This window comes from Gracilinanus agilis, chromosome 4 (assembly GCF_016433145.1).
Source record: "Gracilinanus agilis isolate LMUSP501 chromosome 4, AgileGrace, whole genome shotgun sequence".
NCBI classification, from domain to species: domain Eukaryota; kingdom Metazoa; phylum Chordata; class Mammalia; order Didelphimorphia; family Didelphidae; genus Gracilinanus; species Gracilinanus agilis.
Genome location: NC_058133.1, coordinates 18,242,636 through 18,270,051, shown reverse-complemented (window position 1 = coordinate 18,270,051; position 27,416 = coordinate 18,242,636). Strand labels below are relative to the sequence as shown.

Genomic DNA, 27,416 nt, shown 5'->3' with positions numbered 1-27,416 from the left:
TTTCAATCCTAAAAAGGTTAGTGCCCCATGGCTGAAGGCCCTCTTCCCCATGAGTGTGACTCACCTGCTGAGAAAGGCAGAAAGGATTCTCTTTTCTTAAATTGACCATTCTCCAGAAAATGTTCTGGGTTGAAGGTTTCTGGGGTGGCCCACTCCTTGGGGTCCCTGTGCAAGGCGGTCAGATTGGTCAGCATCATGGTTCCCTGGAAATATGGAGATAGAACTGAGTCCAAGAAACTTTGAGATGGAATGGCCCTGGGCACCCGCTCATTTTACAGACTAGAGAATTGAGTCTCAGAGAGCAAAGGACTTCCAGAGACCACACAGCTTTTTAATGGCCAGACAGTAATTGGCTATGTGACTCTGGAAGGTCCCTTCCCTTCCTGCTTCAATTATGTCATCTGGTAAATGGGGGTGATTACAGCACTCCCTTCCCTGGGTGTTTGTGAGGACTAAGTGAGAGGACATTTATTAGGTGCTATAAATGCTCTTCCTGGGCTCATTATCCTTTCTCTGCTCTCTGTTCCTCACAGGGACTTACACATAGTGATCAGCTCAGTAGATGAAAAAGAAATGAAGCTCAGATCAGACCTTGGTTTTCTTCTCAGTAGTGTTTAACACCTGGTATGAAGAAAGTGCTTAATAATCATTTACAGAATTAAAATTGTGAGGATGATGGAAGGGAAATGCTTAAGAGCTACTAAGGCTCTATAAACCTGGGAGTTATTATATTCATTCATTAACATGATTTCTGCTCATTCTCCAGAGCCTAATGTTTCTCCTTTAAAAGTTGTAGCCTGGGTTGGAGCCTCTGGCCCAGGAGAGGGTATGGCCAAGCTCCCCTGGCCAGTGGGTTCCCTGGTGTGCAATCTGAGGTTCTTGGTCAGTGTCCATCTGAGTCTACTTACCCACCTTGACTGAGACCTCATTGTTGTCTGAGGTGATATTGTTTGGTTGGAACAACCTGGGGAAGGTCTCACTAGACCCATTGTGCTCTTGTTATTATGATGGAGCCCAGAGCCAGGAAGGTTGTCTCCCCAGTTTGCTCTCAATAGGTGTCAAAGATGTCCAGAGAAGCAAGGCAGATTTTGGAGGAGGAAGAGGAGAAGTCAAACACTGCCTATGACAGATACTCCTTGTGGGACCTGGGACTGTGGGCGAGCTCCTTCTCCTCAGCTTTGCTGTCTTTACTGAGATGATCCTGAATTATTCGCCCAGTTCTGACACTCTGAGTTCTGACATTTTCTATTCTAAGGCCCTTCTCAGCTCTGACAGACTGATTCCTAGCAGTCTATGTCTAAGGGTACTTTCTACATCCAATTTTCTGTTTTATTATTATTAGTAATACTAGCTCTCTTTCATAGAGAGTCCTTTTTCAGAAGAATAAATTAAGTCCAACATAGGGGAACTTACAGCTTTCAAAACATCAAAAATGGGAACCAAGTAGATGTCTTTAAACTCAGGCTCCTGACACCAAGTCCAGGGCTCTTTCTTGTCTGACTGGGAAAATCAATGACTTTAAGATTTGTGTCTAACCATCTTTCCTTTTGTGTGCCAAGGAAGGCATTGACAGTCAGCCTGGCGAAGCTTAGGGAACCCTCAGAAAGTGTATTTAAATTTCTCAAGTGAAATAAAGTTACAAAGCAAATCAATTATATGGCAATGATTTATACATGTGCATACACACACACACACACACACACACACACACACACACACACGGTTCATGTACCCTGAGGTGAGAACCCTTGTTCTAAAATTGATGCTTTTTGTTCTATACTCTTCTAACCCCACCTCCAGGCAGGTGGAAGCTGTAAAACCACAATTTTCCTGAGAGAAAAATCACTTACCTTTGGCACATGGTATCCTGCCACTGTCGTATCAACTGTGGCCACTCTGGGTGCATTGACAGGAATGATATTTCCCATTCTCTGGACTTCATGGACGGCTGCATTAGTGTAGGGCATATTTTCTCTATCAGCCATGGTGGGCTGTCGGGATTGGCCAATCACCCTGTCGATCTCAGCTTGTATTTTACCTGGAAAAAAAGAGAAGATGGTTTTTTTGAGAGTCAGATAATAACTTGCATATATAGATTCACGAAATATTTTACCAATATTATCTCATTTAATCCTCACAACAATTCCAGGAGACCAATGCAATGCTTACCTCCATTTTAGAGATGAGTTAGACGGAATTTAAATTACTTGCTCAGAGTCACCAATCTAGGAAATATCGGAGAGTGCATTTGGACCCCTCCCATCCATTTTTCTATGATTGAGTGAGAAGCACACTCATACCCATGATTATATTGGATGAAAGTCTGGCTTGACACTTTACCAGAGGTACAAGCCCCCGTATCATGGGAAGGTGGAAATGTAGCATATTAATGACAAATAAAGACATTTGTATTGTAGGGAATACGTTCTGGAAAGTTTCACTATGGAAAGTACCCTGGAGGTAGAGACATAAAGGCTGGGTTTGAATATCAGCTCAAACATTACTGTTTGGGAGTTGTTGGGAAAGTCACTGAACCTCTTGGGGCCTCATTTCCCCTGATGCTAAAATGATCAGGTTAGATAGAATGTCTCTAAGGTCACTTCTTGCTTTAGACTGATTGTCCTCTGAACCCTAACCTCTAAGTCAATCAGATGGAGAGGGCAGTCCTTAAGAGCATCATTTTAGTTTTAGAACAAAGGTAATTTGATTCACTATGTGGGTATATACCTGTCAAAAAATTTGTGATGAAAAGTGTAAAGAGAAACAAAGTATTTCAAGTCACTCCACCAAGCATTTATTAAACACCCATTCTATGTCAGGCACAGTACTGCATGCTGAGGAGACATATAAAGGCAAAAGAGAGACTCTGAGCTTAAGAAATGCACAGTCTAGTGAGAAAGACAACATGCAAGCAAACAGGACACAGGCAGGGTAAATAGGAAAGAATCAGTCCAAGATGCAAAGGCACTGAGAAAGGATTTTTGCTGAAAGGGTCATTTCATCTAGGACCTGAAGGAAGCCAGGAAAGTCATGAGGCAGAGATAAAGAGCATTCCAGGAATGGGGGAAAAGCCAGAGAAAATGCCCTTGAGTTTAGAAGTGGAGGGACTTACTCATTGGTCAGTGAAGAGGCCAGCGTCACTGAATGAAAGAGAATGTATCAGGGAGTAAAATGTGAAGAGACTGGAAAGGAAGGAGGGGGCCCATTGTGCCCATTCCCCATCATTCTGCCATGGTCATTGTACAAGCATGGGAATAAGGGTCATTTTGTATCATTCATCAGTTGCTCTGACCGTATATTTCAGTGCCAAGTGTCCAGGTTCCTAGAGAGAGCTGCTTGGTACTTTACTAGGCTGGGCTTCAGCACATATTTTCCATATATGTTGGGACTCTGCTCAATGCCTTTTAATTCAATAAGCACTTATTAAGGGTCTGCTCTATGCTATGGTCTGTCCTATGCTAGGCACTGTGAAAATCTCCAGCAATTCAAGGAGAGGCAAAGGAGAGTGGCTGCTCTCAAGGAGCTCTCCTTTCCAACTTCTAGAGCCATTCACTCTCCTCACATAAACTATGGAGTACCAGGGTCACTTCTGCATTACAATGTGGCATTAGAGGAGGACTTTCTTGGTGTCTTCCTTACCTCAAGCCTAGATTTCTCATCTTCCATCTTCCACATATTACAACTGCTTCTACCCATAGGGGTCAAATGAAGCAAATCTCCTCTCTTTTTCACATGAGAGCTCTTTAAATCCTTAAAGGCCACCATCATGTCTCCTATGATGTCTTTGTCTCCATTTTATAGATGAGAAAGCTGAAGACCAGAGAAGGACCTTATTTCTCTTAAGTTTCTCCTATTATGTCTAAATCTGTTTTGTCCATAGCTGTTTGCATGTTGTCCCTCCCATTAGACCCTGAGCTCCCTAAGACCTGGTTTTGTTTTTTGTTTTCTGCCTTTCTTTGTGTACCTAATCCTTGGCAGAGTGTGCAGCACAAAGTCTGTATTTTAAATACCCATTAACTGACTGAAAGTAGTCTACTTAGATGGGAAGCCTGGCCTAGAAATGAAATCTGCTGAACGTTAATTCAGTATTCTGTCACCCCTAATGCTTACAACTAGGCATTGTTTCATTTTTGAACCTGGGCACCAGTGCCAGGTACATAAGAGGTACATGATAAGAACTTGATCTGATTTCCAATCTGCTGAAGGACTGCTTAGAATCCTTCTTGGGGATCAAAGAGGTGAAAGGTGGGCCATTCTGGGAAGGGCTTTAAAAGGAATAAAAGGTTTTTGGCCCAAGGGTTTCCATCCTGGGAGTCCTGGATTTCTCTAAGTAGTTATTGCTAGGGGCCTGAAAATCCATATTCATCCCAGGGATCACTGTTCTGATCTTTAGTTTAGGGAAGACAGAAAATGTGTCTCAGTGTATTGGCAAGGTAATAGAGCCTTTGATCATGTCTTGACTTCCAGAAGGTGAAGCTCTTGAAAGAGAGGCAACTAGGTGTCAGTATAGATGAAGCCCTGGGCTTGGAGTCAAAATGGCCTCTGCTTAAATCCCACCTCAGACATTCCATACCTGTGTGGGCCTTTAGAAAATCACTTAATTTCTCTCTGCCTTAGTTTCCACATCTGTAAAATAGGGGGTTAGACTTTCTAGCTTCTAAGATGCCTTCCGATTCTAAATCTAACGATCTTATGATGTATTATAGATTGAATAAAATATTTCTATTTGAAATAGATGGGGATTTGTCCTATTTAAGAGGACACAAATACATTATCAAATGTTACTTTTGGTCAACACATACTGTTTTGATAAATAATAATCATAGCATAACTAAAATAATAAATAATAAAACAATATCTCATGGGATAATTTATTTTTCATTTATCATATTAATTCCTATTTAAGAGTCTGTATTAGAGAGAAGTTTGTGTTTGCCTGTGTCTAGTTTCTGGTTCAGAGATTTGTTTGTCCTTATGTATCCTGAAGAATGTCCTCCTTTTAATAAAATGTGCTTAAGAAATGAAGTGGACAAGGATTCATTTCCTGTCTACAGGTCCACTTAGTACCCTACTGACCAATTAGATATATTTTGGAGTGTTCTAGTATTTGTGGAGCATTTTAAGTTTTGCAAAGCACTTTATGCACATTAACTTGTTTCATTTTCAGAACAACCTTAGGATATAATGGGCTATTATTAACTCCATTTTATAAATGAAGATTCTGATATTGAGACAAATTATATGATTTTCTCATGATCACATGGTTAGTAAGTGCTTGTACCAGGATATGAACCCACATCTTTCTGATTTCAAATCCTACATGCTTTGTCCTGACAATAACTACTGTTGAATGAGGAGCTGAATGAAACTTTGATGTTAAAAATGAATCCTCATGATTATGAAGGATAGCAATCACTGCTCTATTCCAATGACAGATGAATCAAGATGATGTGTGTAAATTATTTTGCAAATCTTATATCTCTACATAAATAGAACATCTTTTCTTCTGGGCAGAATCCTAAAAATCACCATACCTTGGATCTCTGGATAAAGAGCCATATACAGCAGAGCCCACCGCAGAGTGGTTGAAGTTGTCTCTGTTCCAGCAAAGAAGAGGTCGAGGGTGCATGCAACTAAATTGGCTTCATTAAATCTAGAGCTGATGTTACCCTAAAATTAGAAAGGGAAACACTAGTTAGTTAATTACAAAAATTTCTGTCTCTCTTCAAACATGAGTAATTTCCCCCTAAATGAAGAAGAAGGGCCACCTAATCCTTCCTCTTCATCACAGATCTTGAATCTTGAGAAAATAGCTTCCATGTTCCTTGGAGTCTTCTCTTGCCCAGGCTAAACATATCTTATTGCTCCAACAAAACCAGTTAGATGAATTACAGGGCCATTATGCTGTCTTCCCTCCTTCTAATATTCTCCCACTCATGAAAATCCTTCCCCAAACTGAATATAATTCATGTGAAGTCTATTGAATTTTCTGGAGTGGATATATTAATGTACAGGATAACATTTAGATTGCTCACAATGGTGGGTTTCAACATTAATAATAATGTCTAACATGATTGGAAAACTCATCCCATAGATTTACCAATGGGTACTGGTCCCTTTTCAACACAAATTCCCAGAGTTATATATATTTTGATAACTTATTTGACCAATCATTTAATTTATTTTTAGAGTATTTTAGGGGTTACCAAGAATATATACACAATATTTCTATTGGATTGAGGGCACACAGAATTTCATAGCTGAGAAAAGTAAGGTGCAGGGAAATGAATTAGTAAGGGTGAAATATTAGGGCCAAGATTTAATCCCAATCTGAGTAGCCTGTAAGATACTGACTGGGAAACAGAGAGAGCTGGCTCTAAATCCCACCTCAGATTCCTACTAGTTATATGACTGGGGTAATTTGATTAATTACTTTGTTCCTCATTTTCTCCACTTGTAAAGGCAGAGGATTGCATTCAAGGAACTCTTGGGTCCCTTCTAAATCCAAATAAAAACTGTGAATTTCCCAGAACCACCACCACCCACATACAACTGCAAACTAACACAGACATTCACACACACATGCACACACACATACATACCATCTAACATATGTAAAATTGAATTATTATTCATATCCATAATATCCCCAGCTTGTCATTGTGGAAAGATGCTGAAATCATGAAGCAGATATAAATTTTCAACTTATTTACCTATTTCTCCCTCCCCATCCAAGGCCCAACTTTTTTTTTCCTGGAACACTGCATGTTTCTGTGCTCTCTCCATTACCTTGGACAGCTCCTTCAGGTAAGCATCAATGAAGTCCTGGGCTTCCTCTGAATTCTGATCTTCCTTGTGTTGTTTGATCACATGGGCTACAAAGGACTCTAGTTTCTTCCATTCTCTACGGAGCTTTTTGTGAGCTCCTGGCAAGAATTTCATTATCCAAGGACATATATTGAAGAACTAAATTATATAAAGGAGAAGAGAAGAAGGAGAGATGAGTGCCAGTTCCTATTAGGCAATCCTATCCCTTTAAATGCCTTATTCTAAGTCTGGCTTAGGTTTTTGCCTTTTTAACGTGTCATGAAGTTTACTCCAATTCCCTAACAACTTCCAAAATCATTCTCCCCTTAATCACTGCCTTGACTCCCATAGTGTTGCACTCATAACATCTAAGTTAGCATACAATCATCTCTTGTATTGTACCCCAACCCTTTGGCCATGTCCTGATGCACCTAAATATCCCATTCAAGACTGTCATCAGTCATTCCCCCTTCCTAGTCAGTCTTATAACATTTAAAGAAGGAGGAAACGGAGAGATCCTTTCTGTGGAAACTGCTATTCCTTGAGCTTGTGTTTTCCCATCAATCCAATGAAATTCACTTCTCTTGAATTTCCATTTTTTCTCCTCTTAGGGAAATATTAGCCAATATTATTCATTGTTCTTCTTCATTTCCTTCCATAGACAGGCTCCTGAGGAGTTAAATGAAATCTTGAGCAACTGATTTTTTTGGTGAAGCTCATTCATTGATCAACTAGGAGGCAGAATGGATGGTGTGCAGGAAGACTGAATTGGAATACCATTCAAGACACTTATTAATTATGAGACATCTCATTAATTTATTTTACCTCTGTTTCCTTATCTCTAAAATGGGGAAAATAACAACTATCTCAAAGGGATATTATGATGGTTTTAAAGAATCAGTCTGTCTACAAGCATTTATTAAGCAATTAGTATGTGAGCACCTACTCTGTGCCAAGCATTTGGCTAAATCATAGGGAAGCAAAGGAAGGCAAAAACCCAATACCAATTACTGTAAGATATTGTTCTAATATGATATTGATAGAAATGAGCTCACATTCTAATGGGAGACACAACAAGTTAATAACTATGTACATGGAAGATATATGTAGAGAAGTAGAAAAGGAACCTCTGAGGGGAAGACTTTAAGAACTGGAGACATTAGGAAAAACATCTTACAGCTGAAGGTGAAATTTTAGGTAATTCTTGAAGAAGTCAAGATGTGGAGATTAAAAGGGAAAGCATTCTAGACAAGAGGAACAGCAAGTATAAAGTCTCCAAGTTTAGAGAAAATATATGTAATGCTCTTTACAAACCTTTCATATAAGCACTTTAGAAATTATCTTTTTCTCTCTGACTCTGTCTTTTTTTTCTGTCTCTTTCATTGTTTCTCTAGCTGTTTTTGCATCTTTTCTCCCTATCACTTTGTATCAGTCTCTTTGTTGTCTTTTTCTCTCTCTGTATATATCTGTCTCCATTCTCCTCCCATTGAAGTGCTGTGGATAAAACCTCTGGTTTCCTTCAAAACTATGGCTAAGTAACAGCTTATACATGAAGCCTCTCCTGGTCCTCCTGACTTCCAATGCCTACTCTACCAAAATGGCTCCCTTATTTTTATTTGCATTTGCACTTACTTGAGTGCATGTTTTCTCCAGCAAAAGAATGTAAACCACCCAAGGACACAATCTACTACATCTTTTTTTTTACTGTATCCCCATTACCTTGTACAGACCCAGGCATATTTAATAATTTAATAATTTTAATTATTAAATATTTTACTATATTTTTTATAAATGTTGATAAATTGCTTGTCTTAGAATAGATGTTAGAAAAACCAATTGAAAATCACAGTGTTCTGGAAATACTTAGGTCCCTCAGGCAGAGTCTTTCATGCCACTGTTTACAAATATCTTCTTGTTTCTTCTTTATTCCTTTTGCTAGTCTCTTTCTCTGCTTAGAGACTCAGCTCCTGCCAGCCTCTTACAGCCTTGCTTGTTTCTTTTCTTGTGAAAGGAGGAAAACAACCAACTGAAGCAGAGTTGGCCCTGCCCAGGAAGGATGGTGACCTATTTACCTGACATGCCCAACTGGCTTGAAGCACCGAGGCTTGATCCAAGCTTTTCAGTAGCTCCCGAAACTGAGAATCATGATATTCAAAACGATTCCCAAAAGTGACAGAACAGATGATATTGGAAACAGCGTTGTTGATCTGAAAGTGGGGGTCAAAGGGCTGTCCTGTGGACAGGAAGAGAAAGAGGATGGGCTACTCTTCATGTCACTTATATTAGTTAAAGGATCCTGCATCACTTTCTAACTTTTTCTTTTTAACAATTTTTCCTCCACACTTGCCTCCTCCAACATACATCTGTTTTATTATTATTGTTCATAATCAAAGACTGCTTAAAAATTTAGAAAAAAGAAAATAGCATGGCAATTTATTTTTTATATTTTAGTCAAGGCTTGGAATTTACTTGCAACATGTTGTTTCAGCATAAGCTACTGATATCACTTTATTTTTTATTTATTTTAAATAATTTATTTATTTAGAATATTTTTTCATAGTTACATGATTCGTGATTTTTCCCACCCCTCTTCCCTTCCCCCTCCTGGTGCTGACAAGCAATTCCAATGGGTTACACATGTATCATTGTTCAAAACCTATTTTCATGTTATTCATATTTGCAATAGAGTCATCTTTTAACATCAAAACCCCAATCATATCCCCAACGAACCATATGATAGATCTTATGTTTGTCTTTTGCGTTTCTACTCTCACAGTTCTTTATCATCAGTTCCTCTGTATTGTCCTGGATCATTGCATTGCTACTAGAAGAAAAGTCTGTTACATTGGATTGTGCCACAGTGTTTCAGTTTCTGTGAACAATGTTCTCCTGGTTCTGTTCATTTTGCTCTGCATCAATTCTTGGAGGTTTTTCAGTTCATCATTCCTTTCAGCACAATAGTATTCCATCACCATCAGATACCATAACTTGTTCAGCCATTCCCCAGGATACAGACACTCCCTCATTTTCCACATTTTTGCCACCACAAAGAATGTCGCTATGAATATTTTTGTACAACTATTTTTCCTTATTTTTTCTTTAGGAAACAAATCCAGCAGTGGTGTGGCTGGATCAAAGGGAAGGCACTCTTTTTAAGTCCTTTGGGTATAATTCCAAATTGCCCTCCATATTGTCCCAATCTTGCCACATCCCCTCCAACATTTATCACTTTCCTTTGTTGGCATAATGACCAATCTGCTAGGTGTGGAGTGATACCTCAGTATTGTTTTGATTTGCATTTCTCTACTGATGTGACTTTAGGTAAATTACTTTATCTCTCTTTGCCTCTATTTACTCATCAGTAAAATGAAGGGGTTGGATCAGATGACCTCTGAGGGATCTATCAAACATGTCAGATAGATCATGTGCATGGATTCACAAAGTTTTGCCCATTTGGGTGCAATATATTTGGGTACACATGTCTTTTGACACATATACTCATATGTGTGAGCATACAAAAATACCCATGATTGTATGGAGCTGTAGGCAACTTGCATGTGAGTAGATATTATACAATTGATATTACAATTGGAAATATTGAAATGAAAAAAAAAGATATGAGAAGGTAAATCAGAAAGGATGACATTATGATATAGTATGTAGGATATGGCATCTGAAGTTAGGAAGTTCTGGGTTTAAATCCTGCTTCAGATATTTATTGACTTAGTGATCTTGTTTTGAATGTCTTCCTTCTGTTGATTATTTCCAGTTTCTGCCCATTTCTTATTTGGACATGGTCATTTGCAGATTGTCTTCCCTGGGATTTTCCAAGGAGATCTACTATCTTTTTTCTTTTTTTAACATTTCCAGAATTTGACAAAGTGCTTGGTATATAACAGGCACTTAATATTTACTGACCAAGTAACTGACCTTGGGCAAGTTAGTCAATGGCTCTACTCCTCTGTTTATTCATCTATAGAATGGGAAGGAGGGTTAAAATTGATGTTCTTTCAGGTTTTTTCTTATTCTAAGTCTGTGATAATAAGAGGAAATAGTGGAAAAAGAGAAAGGCATTTAGAGGAGGATGGGAGGGAGGAAAAGAAGGAGAAGGAAGAAACAAAGAAAGAGGGAAAAGAATCGAAGATGATACAGTGACCACAACAACATTGTCAGAAAAGATAACTTGGAAAAATGTATGAACCTGGATTGATACAATCCCAATCCCAATTCGAGAGGCCCATCATTGTGTCTGCTATTCCCTTCTTTGAAGAGGAGGTGATGGACTTAGGCTACAGAGTGAGATATATGTTTCTGGACATGGCAAATTTAAGAAATTATTTTGCTTGAGTATGTGTATTTGTATGAGGGTTTTTTCCCAATCAGGAGATGAAGGAAAGAAAAGAAATTCTTAATTAAGAAATTGAAAATGAAAAAATGAAAACAGCATAGTATATGGATCTATTTATTTTGTGAATGAATATATATATATATATATGTGTGTGTGTGTGTGTGTGTGTGTGTGTGTGTGTGTGTGTGTGTGTGTGTGTATAAATATCTACCTATATATTCTAAGGAGTAGATGAGCAAAGGCAGAAGAGAAAAGAAGAAAGGGAAGAATAATAGGGAAGAAACCTAGAATAGGGAGTACATGAATCAATAAATGGGATGGAAGAGGAAGTTCAAAAAAAGGGAGAGAATGGCAACAGAAGTGTATAGAGCAAGGGATATGACTACATGTTTCTGTGTTTATGCAGAATTTTGAGAGTAATCAGCCAAAGCAGGACTCCATGTGGGCCACTTTAAGAAATAAGGGATCCAACAGTTTGTGAGTTGGTGGCAGAAGATGACTATAATGTCATTAAAGAGAATGGACTCTCAAGTGATTCCTTTCCAAGCTTACTACCTTAATTCTTCCTATAAGAATGTGCTGTGTCTTTGAAAACCTTCCCTATATGGGGACATTTTGTCTTTTTCTAGTTTAGGGATGATTTGTCTTTCCTTACTCCCTTTATCCCCCAATTATATATTCTTTAAGGATCATTTGACTAAAAGGACAATGGGAAGCAACTGAAAATATCTCCATCTGAGCAGTTTTCAGATGAAGACATCAAAATTATCCATAACCATATAAAGTGTTTTAAATCCCTTTTGATTAGAGAAATTCAAATTAAAACAACTCCAAAGAACCTGCTCACATCTATTAGATTGCCCAATATGACAGTAAAGGAAAATGATAAATGTTGGAGAGGATGTGGCAGAATTGGGAAACCAATGCATTGCTGGTGGATCTGTGAATTTATGCAACTATTTTGGAAAGCAATTTGGAATTATGCCCAAAGGGCTATAAAACAATACATACTCTTTGATCAAGTATTATCACTACTATGTTGTATATTGGAGAGATAAAAAGAGATACAACCTACTTGTACAAAAATATTTATATCTGCTCTTTTTGTGGCGGCAAAGAATTGGAAATTAAAGGGATGTCCATCAATTGGGGAATGGCTGAAAAAACTATGGTATGTGTTGGTGATGGAATACTCCTGTGCTATGAGGAATGATGAACAGGACGACTTCAGAAAGAACTAGAAAGACCTTCCTGAACTGAAGGAGAGTGAAATAAGCAGAACCAGGAAACATTGTGCACAGTAAAAACAATATTGAGGAATGATCAACTGATATATACACGTATTATCATCAATGCAATGATTCAGGACAATTTTGAGGGACTTATGGCAAAGAATGCTATCCACCTCTAGAGAAAGAACTGTTACAGTCAGGATGCAGATGAAAACATAGAATTTTCAATTGTTCATTTGGGTTTATATTTTGGGATTTGGGTTTTATAAGATTACTTACCAAAATGAACAATTTGGAAATTTGTCTTACATGATAATACATATATAACCCAGATCAAATCATATTCCAGCACTGGGAAGGGGAAGATAAGGGATGGAGGGAGATGAGTTCGATCATATAACTTCGGAAATTTTGAGTGGAAATGTGTCATTATATGTAATTTGTTAAAAAATAAAAATATAACAAATTGGGGAAGGGAAAATATCTCTGTCTGACAAGTGCTCACCTTTTTCTTCTCTGATTGCCTCAACGAGGTATGTAGCCTCTTCCTGGATCCTAAGTTCAAGGGTCTTCTTTCCCAAGCCAAAATTCCTTAGGGTCATTAAGGTAAATCTTCTTTGATCTTTCCACTCTTGACCATTAGACATGAGTAAGCCTAAATTTTAAAAATAATTTATCTTAATACTTTAAAAATCTATAATTTTATTGGTGTGGTAATTAATTCTTCTAGCAATGGAATTCACTTGAACAAGCACTTAATAAAGGGAAAAACCCCATTATGTGCCAAATAATATATTGGATATATAAACAGAAAAGAGCTAGTCAGTCCCTGCTTCTAAGGAACTCACACACTAAATGTGGAGATAACACTCTTGTTCACCAATAGAGTATGTTGAAAAAACATGAAAGTTCCAAAGATTAAGCAGAGGAAGATGTCAATGTTCTATAAGCAGTCCCTGGGCCTTGGGGTGTATGAGTATCAGTTACTGGTTTCTTCAGTGAGAGATGAGTGGCTCCCGGATGAATTTATATTTTTGAGAGGACAATTCAGAGGAGAATAGGAAGTCAAGTCTTAATCTGGATGACCAAATCCACTGAGTGGGGCCTAATACATCTCTTGTTTCCCCTGCTAACTTCAACAGTGTCAGGGGCTAATAAGAGGGCAGGGTGCCTTGGTGTACTGTTGTTGGAAGTGTCATTAACAGCCTCATTGTCTACATTTTTGTCAATGTAATCTGGAACTGAAACAGTCAATAATTTCATAAATGACAAATACAATGAGGACATAATATATCTAAGTTTACGGGATTCAGCCAAAAAGATATTTAGAGGAAAATTTTCATCTCTAAAGTCTTACATCAAATAAAAAGAGAAAAGCAGAACAATAAAATGGGCATGCAACTAGAAAAAAATTTTTAAATCTCCAATTAAAGGCTAAATTGGATATTCTAAACATCAAAGGAGAAATTAATAAAATTGAAAAGAAGAGAACCATTGGCTTAATAAATAAGACTAGGAATTGGTTTTATAAAAAAGACAAATAAAATAGAAAGTATTGGTTAATTTGATTTAAAAAAGGAAAGAAGAAAATAAAAAAAATCACTATCAAAAATGAAAAGGGTGAACTCACCACTAATGAAGAGATAAAGCAATCATTAGAAGCTATTTTGCCCAATTAAATGCCAATAAATCTGACAATCTAAGTGAAACTGATGAATATTTACAAAAATAAGAATTGCTTAGATTAGCAAAAGAGGAAATAGAATCCTTAAATAATCCCATACCAGAAAAAAGGAATTGATAAAACATCAATGTACTCTCTAAGGAAAAATACCCAGGGCCAGATAGATTCACAAGTGAATTCTATCAAACATATAAAGAGCAATTAATCCCAATACTACACAAATTATTTAGGAAAATAGGCAGAGAAGGAATTCTACCAAATTCTTTTTATAACACAAATATGGTACTGTTACCTAAGTCAGGAAGAACAAAAAAGAGAAAAAAATTATAGTTCAGTTTCTTTAATGAATATAGATGTAAAAATTTTAAATAAAATAGCAATGGAGACTATAGCAATATATCACATATTTCATTTGCTCTAAGTGGAATTCATACCAGCAATACAAAACTGGTTTAATATTAGGAAAATTATGAACAAAATTGACCATTTCAATAACCAAACTAACAGAAATCACATGATTATCTCAATAGATGCAGAAAACGTCTTTGAAAAAATACAGCACACATTCCTATTTAAAATTCTAGAAAGCATTGGAATAAATTTCATTTCTTAAAATGAGAAGTAGTATCTACCTAAACCATCAGCAAGTATCATCTGCAATGGGGATAGGTCAGAAGCCTTCCCAATAAGATCAGGAGTGAAACAAGGACGCCCAATTTTATCACTATTATTTGATATTGTATTAGAAATCTTAGCTTTAGCAATAAGAAAAAAAAAGAATTGAAAGGAATTAAAGTAGGCAATGAGGAAACTAAATTATCACACTTTGTGGATCATATGATGGTATTCTTAGAGAATCCTAGAGAACCAACTTAAAACTAGTTGAAATAATAACTTAAGTAAAGTTTTTAGGAAAAAATAAATCCACTGAAATCATCAGCATTTTTATGTATTTCCAACAAAGTTCAGCAGCCAGAGATTGAAAGAGAAATTCCATTTAAAATAACTCTAGACTGGTGGCAGCTGGGTAGCTCGGTGGATTGAGAGCCAGGCCTAGAGACGGGAGGTCCTAGGTTCAAATCTGGCCTCAGACACTTCCCAGCTGTGTGACCCTGGGCAAGTCACTTGACCCCCATTGCCTACCCTTACCACTCTTCTGCCTTGGAACCAATACACAGTATTGACTCTAAGACAGAAGGTAAGGGTTTAAAAAAATAACTCTAGACTATAAAATACCTGGGAATCTAACTTCTAAAATAAATCCAGGCAATATATGAGTGCAATTACAAAACACTTTTTACACAAACAAAGTCACATATAGACAACTGGAAAAAATATTGCTCATGGGTAGACTGAGCTAGTATAATAACAATGATGATTCTACCTAAGTTAATTTACTTATTAAGTGCCATACCAATAAAACTACCAACCAATTATTTTATAGAACTAGAAAAAATAATAGCTAAATTCATCTGGAAGAACAAAAGGTTAAGAATATTGAGGGAATTAATGAAAAAAAAAAGAGAAGTATGGCAGCCTGGTGGGACCAGATGTCAAACTGTAATATAAAGTGGTAATCATCAAAAGGTCTGGTTTTTGCTTAGAAATAGAATGATATGCCAATTGAATAGATTAGATATGCAATATACAGGGGTAAATGACCTTAGCCACCTGGTGTTTGATAAACCCAAAGACCCCAGCTTTTGGAATAAGAACTCACTGTTTAACAAAACTTCAGGGAAAACTGAAAAACAGTATGCCAGAGACTATGTATGGACCACTATCTCACACCTTATCCTAAGATAAGGTCAAAATGAGCACATCATTTAGATATAAGAAGTATTAGGGGAACAAAGAATAGTTTACATGGCAGATATTTGGAGAAGGGAAGAATTTATGTTGAAACAAGAGATAGAGAGCATGATAAGATGTAAAATAAATAATTTTGATTATATTAAATTAAAAAGATTTTATACAAACTGTTGGAAGCCATTGAGAGAAACAGGGTCTCTAATAGATATTTTTATCTGGACCCCCTCAAAAGATCAATACAAGGTAAGGCCGTGATTTTTTATCTTTCTGCCCTGCAAGTCAGGATGCAGACAGAATGGTTGTATCTAAGATAAAAATCTGGACTCCTCACTGTGATTACTTTTATGATCAACATCTTTTCTTATTGGAAAGCATTATAATCTGATTTTCTAGGATAGCCTTAAGTTTTATAGTAAGCCTCTAAGGACCATATAGCAAACCAGTAGTTAAGGAGTTAACATTTTTTCCCTAAGCCAAGAAAAATTAGCAGAATTAATAATAGCAAAAATAAGCAGAAATTAGCTGCCCTGGCCCTGTATCTATTCCTACACAGCCAAGGTCAAAGCAGGCAGTCAGACAGTTTCACAGTCAGCCAGATACTTTCCACCCCACATAATCTTAAAGGCTCATTCTTTATTGTATCTTTCAAGTATGGAAACTTTCATTAAAATAGAATGTTAGATAAAATAAGTCTCAAAATTTAACCTTGGACCCTTGGTATAATCTATGTGTGGAAAAACTTGTGTGTGAGGTAATTCTGTAATCTTGATCATCTAAGCAGCTGTGAATTCCTTTGTGCTTTGTGTGAAATAGCTTTTGAATACTGTATAAAATAAACACCAAGCTCCATTGCTGGATGGAGCAGCCATGAGCTAACTAATAGCCCCCCGGCTTCAGTCTCATTCTTTTTCACCTAAACCATTACCTTTCCAGACCCATGGAGCTGTTGGATAGTTTTTGATAACAAACAAAACAAATATAATAATAACCAAGAGTAAAAGTTGAACAACAAACCTGGAAAAAAATCTTATAATGAATTTCTCTGATAAAGGTATAATTTCTCAAATCATTAGGGAACTAAGTGAAATCTATAAAATTACAAGCCATTCCCCAGTTGTCAAATGGTCAAAGGAAATGAAAAAGCAATTTCCAGATGAAGAAATCAAAGCTATCAATAATCATATGAAATGCTCTAAAACATTCTTGACTGGAGAAATGCCAATTAAAACAACATTGCAGTACCACCTCATACCTATCAGATTGGACAATATTACAGTAAAGAGAAATGATAAATGTTGGAAGGGATATGGCAAAATTGGGACACCATTGCATTGTTGATGGAATTGTGAACTGATTCAACCATTCTGGAGGGAAATTTGCAAGTATATCAAATAGGCTATAAAACTTTGCATACCCTTTGAACCTGTAATACTACTATTAGGCTATATTCCAAAGAGATAATAAAAAGATAAAAGAACCTCTTTGTACAAAATATTTGTAATTGTTCTTTTTATGGTGGCAAAAAATTGAAAATTGAAGGGATGATCATCATTTGGGGAATGGCTGAACAGATTGTGTACATGTTAGTAATGGATACTATTATGTCATAAGAAATGACAAGCAAAATGATTCCGCAAAAAGCTAGGAAGATCTGCATGAACTGATTAAGAACAAAATAAGTAGAACCAAGAGAACGTACACAGTAACAGCAATATTGTACAATGATCAACTGAGAAAATTTGGCTACTCTCAATAATGCAATGATTGGGACAATCCTGAAAGACTTATGATGGGGAATGCTTTCTAGCATCAATGAAAGGACAGTTAGAGTAGGATAGATGTGGTTCAAAGTATACTGTCTTTTACATCAGTGTATTTATATGGTGTTTTTGGTGGTCTTGGTCAGAGGATATTATAACTTTGATCTTGGACTTAAGAAGATTTGGTTTAAATCCCGCCTATGAAATTTGCTAGCTATATGACTTTACACAAATCACTCAATATCTCTTGATTTTGGTCACTTGTAAAATGCTAGAGGACCTTGAGGTTTCCTTGCAGACCTAATCTCTGCAATCTCCAAACATATGGGCTAGAGGAGGGAAATAGTACCTGGAACACTGCCTAAAATGTAGGTTACAAGAAAATGATCTATCACAGATAAAGATGAAAAGCCATCAATGATGTGGTTAAGAATCAAAGACACTCAAAATGCTGAAACTGCAAGGAACCATTATGATCATCTTGTCTGAATATACCTACCTTCAACGAGGCCCTTTATAATATTTCTACTCCACCCTTAATGATTCCCTATCAAATTATTGACAGTGATTTCCAAATCTTTTTTTTTCCCTCTCCTCTTTATTTGAGCTATACACCAAAGCAAACTTAGGGTATATATCTAAACCTTAAGAAGATATTCTTCCCATGGTTTTCTGTTCCATGCCTTCATTCCTTAAGTCATAAAACTGACTCTCCTTTCTTCTGAATAACAAGAGAAAGATATCTAAATCCATATTAAATTCTGCTCCTTTTTTCTCATCAATTCCTACCACTTTCTCAGTCACCATCTATCCCACCCAAGTCTTTGACCTCAGACTTTGATTTTATTAAGTTCTTCCAGATTTCAGATTACTATGCTTTCTGCCTCTTACACTACTGTGTGCATCAAGAGCTTTAAAGGCAGAATCATAAATGCATACAGTTTCAGAGATAGAAAGGATCTCAGAGAACATCCAGTCAAATTTGTACCCAGAAAAGCACACCAAGAAAATATACTGAGAGGCTTTTGCTTGAAGACTTCCAATGATGGAGACCTACAAACTCTTCAGGAAAAACATTTTATTTTGTTTGGCTCTGATTTAGGAAATTTTTCCTCATATGCAGTCAATGTTTACCCCTTGTTAGGACCCATCTGACAACAATTAGGGTCCTTGAAGGCATGTATGCCACAACCCCCCCTCCAACTCTCATCATTTGTAGCTGGTTTATTTTTTTATCATTTGTAGTAAGAAGAACAAGTCGAATCCCTTTTCTATTAAAAGATCTTTAAACCTTTGAAGATAGCTCTCTGTCTCTTCCCTTTTTCACTGAGTCTTTTTGTTCTCAAGTTGAAAATCTCAGATTTTTTTAACTGATCTTCTTAGGGGATGAATTTGAACCCTTTGAAGTTCTTGTTATTCTCCCATTTAATCTACTCACCTCACCCCACTCTTAGATATAAAGGAAGGAAATGTCAAAGGGCCATTTCTTATATTATGGGTTTGAATTCTCCAAATAGGATGAAGGCCAGAGGTAAAAAACACTTCTCAATGAAAATGTTTATCATAATTGAAAGAACTCACCAGCTGATTTGAAGGCGTAAGACAGCAAAGGAAAATGGGGGCGATCAATAAACACCTGGCCTTGGTTGACTAGGACTTCCTTTATTAGTGGCAATCCAGTTACAGTCATCATGGGAGTACTGAGTATTTCCATGGAGAAAATGTTTCCATATTTCCTGACAAACTGAAAAAGATTTAGTTCGAATTGCAAACTTCCGTTGTCTTTCAGGACATTTTTTATCTGTACTTTATCAGACATTCTATTTATGTGAAACATCAATTCCAATGGAGTCCACTCCATTCAGTCTGATCCAATCCCATTTCATTGAGTTCTGCTCACCCACCAAGCATTGATCCATATGACCATGTCCCTGGAGTTCTAGGCACTGAGCAGAGACCTAGAATATTAATATTTAATCTTTTTCGTGGTGTTGTCCCTTTGGTAGCATAGGAAATCGTATGGATCCTTTCTCAGAAGAAAGCTTTTGAATGAATAAAATAAAATATAGAGGATTATAAAGGGAACCAAATATATTAAAATACAGTTAGCAAAAATATTTTAAAGAAATGATCCATAATCTCAGATTTAGAACCTGTGATTCGAATGTTTGAAGGGACTTCAGAGGCTTCATACTCCAATTTCTGCCACTCAGTCAATTAATGATTACTTTTCAAGGGTCTGCTGTGTGCCCCACTGTGCTTAGTGCTGAGGATTCAAAAAGAGCCATAAGACAGTCTCTTCCTCATATAGCTCATCTCTTATATTATCTATAATAATAATATATGATGTATAACATAGACATACATATCTATCTGTATCTTTTTATCTATCATTCTCTCTGTCCATCCATCAGTCCATCTGTCATCTGTATGTCTATAAATGCTCAATATGCTACAAGCACTGTGCTAAGCACTTTAAAATTATTATTTCATTTGATCTTCACAACAACACTCCCAGGGAGATGCTATAATTCTTCTTCTTTTTTTTAACAAAAGCAGAAATCTACAAAACCAGAGGTTTGTTGACTTTGAATTTGATGATGATGATAACAAGAAAAATACCATCATTCCTTTTTTGCTTTAAGGTTAAAAAGTGCTTTTTTTATATATATCATCTCATTTGATCAGAGTCACAGTTCAGAACGGATCTCAATGTCCATCTGATCTGAGCCGTGCAGAAAAAAAATTACTCCACAATGACTCATATCAGAAGTGATAAACATCTGAGTTTCTCCAAGTCCCATAGGAAGTAAATGTCAGAAGAAGGAGGAGAACCCAGCCTCACCCAGGGCTCTAACCCAGATTTTTTTTTCTCTCCTAACAGGCTGCTTCCCATATAGGGTCAGAGCAGGGATGATCACTAGCAGGCTTGTAGCCACCCAGTTCCTTTGAACTCTCCCCTCCTCTGCCCACAGCTGGTGATTCTTGCCCTCCCCTCTCACTCCTTACCTCTTGGATGATGATATGGCCATTTTTCGTGTCTATTTGAAAGATGCTGCCAAGTATGGGCAGCCGAAAAGGGCCCGGGGGAAAGTTAGGGCGCTGCCTCCTCCTCTGCACATAACTTGCCAGGATCAGGAGAACAGCAGAGAAGAGGAGGAGGGTCTGCAGGGAAGCCGCTTCCCAAAGGGAAGGGAGCCCGTTTCCTAGGGGGAGCTGCATCCTTCTCCAGCTCCAGCACCAAGGCCAGCCAAACCAAGATAATTCTTCTACCGCAGCAGCAGCAGAGCCGCCAAGAACAGAGTTCAAGTGAGAGACTAAGCCTGAGCTGTGTTTGTTCCTTGCATTTGCAGATTGGGCGGGTTTTGGTGAACCAGGCAGTGAGAGCTGCAGGAAGTGTGAGCCTCTTCCACGCTCCACCCCACTGCTCCCTGCCTGGACTTTCCTCCTGAGAGTAAACACGCCTCCCCAGGAATAGAAGACTGCATTTGTCTCCTGGGAACTGGAGAGATTATTTGGTCAAGGGGGCCAGGAAAGGCACCCGCATATGGACAGATCCACCTAGTAGGTCCTCTATCACAGAGCCACAACTTTGGGGCAGGAAGACCCCAGAGAGTCAGCTTCTCCTTTAGAAGAGAAGGAACGTTCTAGGAAGATCAGGGACCTGACAAGGTCACGCAACGCTAAGTAGGTTTCAGAGCCTGGGTTGGACCCCAGCTCAGGTGACGTCAAGGTAGCCTTCTTGTCCCCAAGATAAACTGCCTCTAAAAACAGGCTTGAGAACTAAAGTAGAAATGTTCTAAATCTGGAGGCCAGGGACCCCGGAGGGCTAGGTGGGGTTTGATCAACTCAACTGGGAGAAAATAATTCCAACTTTATTCAAATAATTTCATTGAAATATTGCTATAGTTTGATTGGAATAAATTGAGACAATTAAAATAAGTTCCAATATAATTAGAAAAATTGAAATAAAATCAGAACACAATTGTCATATAATTAGGAAAGAGGATATAACTATCATAAAATTCCAATGTAACAAGAGGAAATTGGAATTTTTGGAATAAATTAAAATAGTTGGAATAAAATTCCAATACAAATCCATGAAATTGGCATGTCCTTTGTATTATATTCCTTTATATTCCTACATGTGTACTTTTATGTCTGATTTATTTATTATTATAGAAACTAGCAAAAATTATTTTAGTGACCTAGGAAAAATGATAAAATTGATGTGGAGGAAATAATGATCAATAACATGAAGGGATTAAAAAAACAATTTATCAGTTATCATTTTCCAGTAGATTAAGTTGTTTTGTTACTGACATGATCAATTATGATGATAGTTTTCCTAATATTGGACCAGCAATGCATTCTTAATATAAATCCTATCTGGTCATAATGAATGATCCTTGTGATGTATTGCTGTAGTCTCTTTGCTAGTATTTAATTGAAAAATTTTAGATCTATATTCTTTAAGTAAATTGGTTTATAATTTTCTTTTTCTCTTTTCGGTCTTCCTGGCTTAGGTATCAGCATCCAGTTTGTTTCATAAAGACAATTTGGGAGGACTATTTCTTTGACTATTTTTCTCAATACTTTATATAGTATTGGAAACAGTTGTTCTTTACATGTTTGGTAGAAACATTTTTAGCCCTGGGAATTTTTTCCTTAGGCGGTTCATTGATGATTTGTTTAATTTTTTTTAAGATGAGATTATTTAAGTATTCTATTCCCTCTTGTGTTAATCTTGGCAATTTCTATTTTTGCAAGTATTCATTCATTTCACTTAGTCAGACTTATTGACATATAAGTGGGCAAAATAGTTCTTAGTCATTGATTTGACTTTCTTTTCATAGACAGTGAATTCACACATTTCATTTTTGATAGCAGTAATTTTTATTTTTGCCTTTCCTTTTTAAAATGAAAATAAAAATGTCCTATTTTCTTCATTTTTTCATCAATCAAATTTCTAGTTTTTTTTATTAGTTGAAACATTTTAGTTTTATTAATTTCTCTCTTGACTCTCAGTATTTCCCATTTAGTTTTTAATTGGAGATGTTTAATTTGTTCTTTTCCCAATTTTTTTAGTTGTACATCCAATTGATAGATCTGATTTTTCTCTATTTTGTTGATGTAAGCCTTTAGAGATATGAAATTGCCCCCAAGTATTGTTTTGGTTGCAGTTCACAAATTTTGTTATACTGCCTCATTGTTGCCTTTCTCTTTAATTAAATTTTTGACTCATCTCTAACATTTGTTCTTTGACCTCCCCCACCTTTGTAGAATTAGAATATTTAGTTATGGATTAATTTTTAATTTGGCTTTCATGGCCTGTATCAATTTTAATTTTTATTATATTATGATCTGAAAAGGATGCATTAATTATTTCTGATTTTCTATATTTTGTGGAGAGGTTTTATGACTTAGCATATGGTCAATTTTTGCCTATGTGTCACAAACTGTTAAGATGAATGTACATTCCTTTCTATTTCCATTCAATTTTCTCATTCTGTTAAATGTAAATTGTTAAAAAGTACTATTGAGGGTCACCACTAGTATAATTTTATTTTCTATTTTGTCCTATATTTTGTTTAATTTCTCCTTAAAATTTTTTTTGAAAACTATTCCTTTTGGGATATAGATGTTTAGTTTCCTTATTACTTCATTGTCTACAGTAGTTTTTATCAAGATGTAATTTCTTTCCTTATCTCTTTTTTTAGCTTTGTCTGAGATCATTATTGCTACTACTATATATTTCCTTTTTTTTTTAAACTATCTCCCATTTTAGAATCAATATTGGATACTGGTTTTAAGGCAGAAGAATGGAAAGATCTAGGCAATAGGGGCTGAGTGACTTGCCTAGGGTCACACAGCTAGGGAGTGTCTGAGGCCAGATTTGGACACAGGATATCCCATTTCTGGGTCTGGCTCTCAATCTACTGAGCTGCCTTGGGACCCCTTACTACATATTTTCTTTAGCTGAAGTACAATAAATTCTGTTCCAGCCCCTTACCTTTACTGTGCTTTTGTCATCTTCCCTCACATGTATTTCTTGTAAATAACATATCATAGGATTCTTATTTTTAACCCACTCTCTTGTCTGCTTTTTTTTTTTGTTTGTTTTGGTGGGTTCATTGCATTCACATCCACAGCTATGAATACCAACTGTGTATTCCCTGCTATCTTATTTTCCATTTTTATCCTGCTCCTTTCTTCCTCCATTTACTCTGTCCCTCCTCACAAATTTTTTGCTTTTAACCACTGCCTTTCCCACTTCACCCTCTCTTTTATACTCTCCCACACATAAATTTTCTTATTCCCTACTGACTTCTCTAAAGGATATGTTTCTATCAAGAACTGAGTATGGTTGCTATTCTCTCTGATTCAATTCTGATGATAGCAGGGTTTAAACATTGCCTTTCACCAACCTTGTCCTCCTTTCCATTAAAATAGATTTTTCACACCTCTTTAGGTAAGATAATTTATACCATTCTACATCTTCTTTCCCACTTCTCTCAGTATAATCTTGTATAACACCTCTCAAATTTTTCATATTATCCTAGTCATTTTACTCCTACAACCACCCCATTGCTGTATACTCTTTCTAATTACCCAAATAATGATTTAAACATTTTAAGAGTGTTAAGTATCATGTCCCATAAAAGAATATAAAAGATTCACTTATTTGAATATCCTAAATTTTTCAGTATCTTGTGTATCTTTCTAAGCTTCTCTTCAATCTTGAGATTTATTCAGCTGTAGTCCTTTTATCAGGAATGCTTCAAAATCTTCTGTTTAATTAAATGGCCATTTTACCCTGACAGAATAAATTCGGTTTTCTTGGATAGATGATTCTTAGTTTAAATCTTGGCCCTTTGCCATCCAGAATATCCTATTCTAAGCTCTCTGGTCCTTTAATGTAGAAGCCACTAAGTCCTGTGTGTAATTCTGAATGTTGCTCTACAGTATGTGGATTTTTTCTTTCTGGCTGTTTGTAGTATTTTCTCCTTGACCTGTGAACTCTGGAATTTGGCTATAATAATCCTTAGAGAATTTATTTGGGAATTTATTTTAGGATGTGATCGATGGATTCATTCAATCTTTACTTTACCTTCTTGTAAAAGAATATTGGGGATATTTGATTTGCTTTATTGTTTCTTGGTATCTCTTAAAGTCATTAGCTTCCACTTATCCAGTTGGACTTTTTGAGGAATTATTACTTTGGTAAGCTTTTAGAGCTTCTTTTCCATTTGACCAATTATACTTTTTTAGGAATTATTTTTAATTAAATTTTTGTACCTCTTTTCCCATTTGGTCAATTCTGCTTTTTAAGATCTTATTTTTTAAAGTACTTTGTTTCCTCTTCCAAGCTCTTGATTCTTTCTTCCATTGTTTTTGTTCCTTTCCCCCATTTTTTCTGTTTAATATTTGAAAATCTTTTTAATATCTTTCATGATCTAAAACAAATTCCTATTATTCTTTGATGTTTTACTTGTAGCTCCTTTGATCTCACTGTCCCTTTCTAATTTTGTGCCTAGCTCTTTCTTGTCTTCATAACAATTTTCTATTTTTAGGGGGTTTGCTTTGTTTGTTCCTTTTTCTTGACTTTTTAATCTTAAAGGTAAGGTTTGTTCTCAGGGTAGAGGAAGCTCTCTCTTATAATCAAATATTTCCTTGCTGCTAGCCTCAGATTTTGTTCTAGGTGTCTGCCAGCTTCAATCCTTCCACAGTATTTTTTATGATGGCCTATGGGCCAAGAGCTCTGGAAGCAGCCTCTTAAGGCTTATTCAGTGTCTCCAAGTATTAACTAGCCTAGGACTTAGTGCAATGGTTCCCAAACTTTTTTGGCCTACTGCCCCCTTTCCAGAAAAAAAAATATTACTTAGTGCTCCTTGGAAATCATGAAACTATTTATTGAACTCAGAATAGAATGTAATACAAAAAAAAAAAAAAGTGTGGCCATCACTGCTCTCCTGGATCACTGCAGCACACCCCAGGGGGCAGTAGCGCCCACTTTGGGAATCACTGACTTAGTGTCTCACTGATAACTTGAGCTGGGGCTTAGACTTCCAAAGGATGGATGCTCCATCTCTTTTCTCAAGAAAATCATGACTTTTCTTATTATTTTTGATTCTAGCTATTGATATAGGAAACTCCTTTCCATTTCTTCACCTATAAAATGTAAAAATGTTAAACTTATCTATCAGGCTTGCTGTTCCCACAACTGAAATTTGTGAATAAGAAAAACAGAGGCAAAAGTGTTTTGAGCATAATCAGTTTATTAGCAATTTGACAATTAAATGGATCTAAGACCACATCAGTTGTTACAAGGACCTTATCATGAACCTATAGATCACTTTTAAAGGTGTAAAGGGGGATTAAAGGGATCATAAATAATTTAATCAACATGATCTTGGTTAACATGAGTTTTCTGTTTGACTGGGGTATTAAAATAGTTTCCATTATCATTATGGAAATCTATCTTGTGCAAGCATCTCTATCAAGAAGTGGTTACCTTCACATTTTTGGATCTTCCAAATCTCTTCAAGACTTCCCAAGTCACTCCCAAACCTGGCAGGCATGGAGACCTCCATGACCATTTGATGATTGCTTTCTATAAATTCCTATATCAGTTACTTGCTTAGAGCACATTGCCAGATGGATTGGCTCACCCATGATTAATACAGTAACTTACTTAAGATTAATATGATAGCACACACTGAAAATTATAATAACAATATGCACACATTTAAATTATAACTCACATATAATCTTGGACTAAATTTTTAATCTAATTAGATACTAGATAGACACTTTTTCTTGAGACTAAATTCTTTAATCATATATATATTATACATATTTATACATACATATACACACACACACACACACATATATATATATATGTATATTTTCTGGTTATATACTCAAAGTGGGAGTATTCCTATTCCTAGGTGGCTGTAATTGATAATGGAATTAATTATGATTTATTATCCACAACAAGGTTATTAATAGACAAGAGGAATACAGCACATCAAATGATTAGTATTGTGAAAATCAAAGGAAATGATAAATACGAATATACTTGGAAAAACTTTAGCAGTTTAGAGATGAAAAAATCAGCAAAGATAGCTTAGGATCCTTCTCCATGCAAAGTACTGCCTAGGTATTGGAGATACAAAGACATAATAAAAATAGTACCTAACCACAAAGAGTTGACAATCTCTAAGGATCCTCACCATTAGCATATAGAAAGCTCCTAGAATTCATTTAAACTCTCTGAAACCTTCACCAAAATCACTTTTATTACATGAGTTATAAGAGCAGAAGAAAAGTTACCAACAACCAACCAAACATCAATATCCATGAACTCCAGTGCTTGAGGTAGGAGAGTAAAAGTTTTGGTTGTCACACTGCTCATGTCATCAAAAGGTTGTAGATATACAGCTGGAAGAGACCTTAGAGATCCTCTTCCACATTTTACATTTGAGGAAATTGGGTCAGGGAGAGATTTTTTTAAGTGACTCAAGGTCACTTAAAGCTAGTAATTAGCATAGCAAGAGTTTGAACCAGGTCCTCAAACTCCAGATGCAATAAAGACTCTGCTTTCCTTCAGTGATGTTAATGCCTCTCCTTTTTCTTAGTAGGGAGATTCAAATTTGGCAATAGCTATCCTCCCCATCTCTCTCCATCTCTCTCTCTCCACCTCTCTCTCTCTCTCTCTCTCTCTCTCTCTCTCTCTCTCTCTCTCTCTCTCTCTCTCTCTCTCTCTC

General features: G+C 36.4%; 2 protein-coding genes across 2 annotated transcripts in view; both read right to left on the bottom strand.

Moving 5' to 3' along the window:
- Positions 1-20,929, bottom strand: part of LOC123247893 (cytochrome P450 2J2-like) — a 75,525-nt gene extending 54,596 nt beyond the window's left edge. Inside the window, exons 1-8 of the mRNA XM_044676962.1 lie at positions 20,653-20,929; positions 19,225-19,387; positions 12,893-13,042; positions 8,880-9,040; positions 6,763-6,966; positions 5,535-5,670; positions 1,851-2,038; positions 65-203 (exon numbers count right to left, since the gene is read on the bottom strand). Of these exons, the coding sequence (XP_044532897.1) occupies positions 65-203; positions 1,851-2,038; positions 5,535-5,670; positions 6,763-6,966; positions 8,880-9,040; positions 12,893-13,042; positions 19,225-19,387; positions 20,653-20,865 (1,354 nt within the window). The 5' untranslated portion in view covers positions 20,866-20,929. The remainder of the gene's footprint in view (positions 1-64; positions 204-1,850; positions 2,039-5,534; positions 5,671-6,762; positions 6,967-8,879; positions 9,041-12,892; positions 13,043-19,224; positions 19,388-20,652) is intronic.
- A 290-nt stretch (positions 20,930-21,219) lies between these two features.
- The window catches only part of LOC123245775 (cytochrome P450 2J2-like), a 41,097-nt gene continuing 34,900 nt past the window's right edge, over positions 21,220-27,416 (bottom strand). Inside the window, exon 10 of the mRNA XM_044674778.1 lies at positions 21,220-21,401. Coding sequence (XP_044530713.1) covers positions 21,220-21,401 — 182 coding nt within the window. The remainder of the gene's footprint in view (positions 21,402-27,416) is intronic.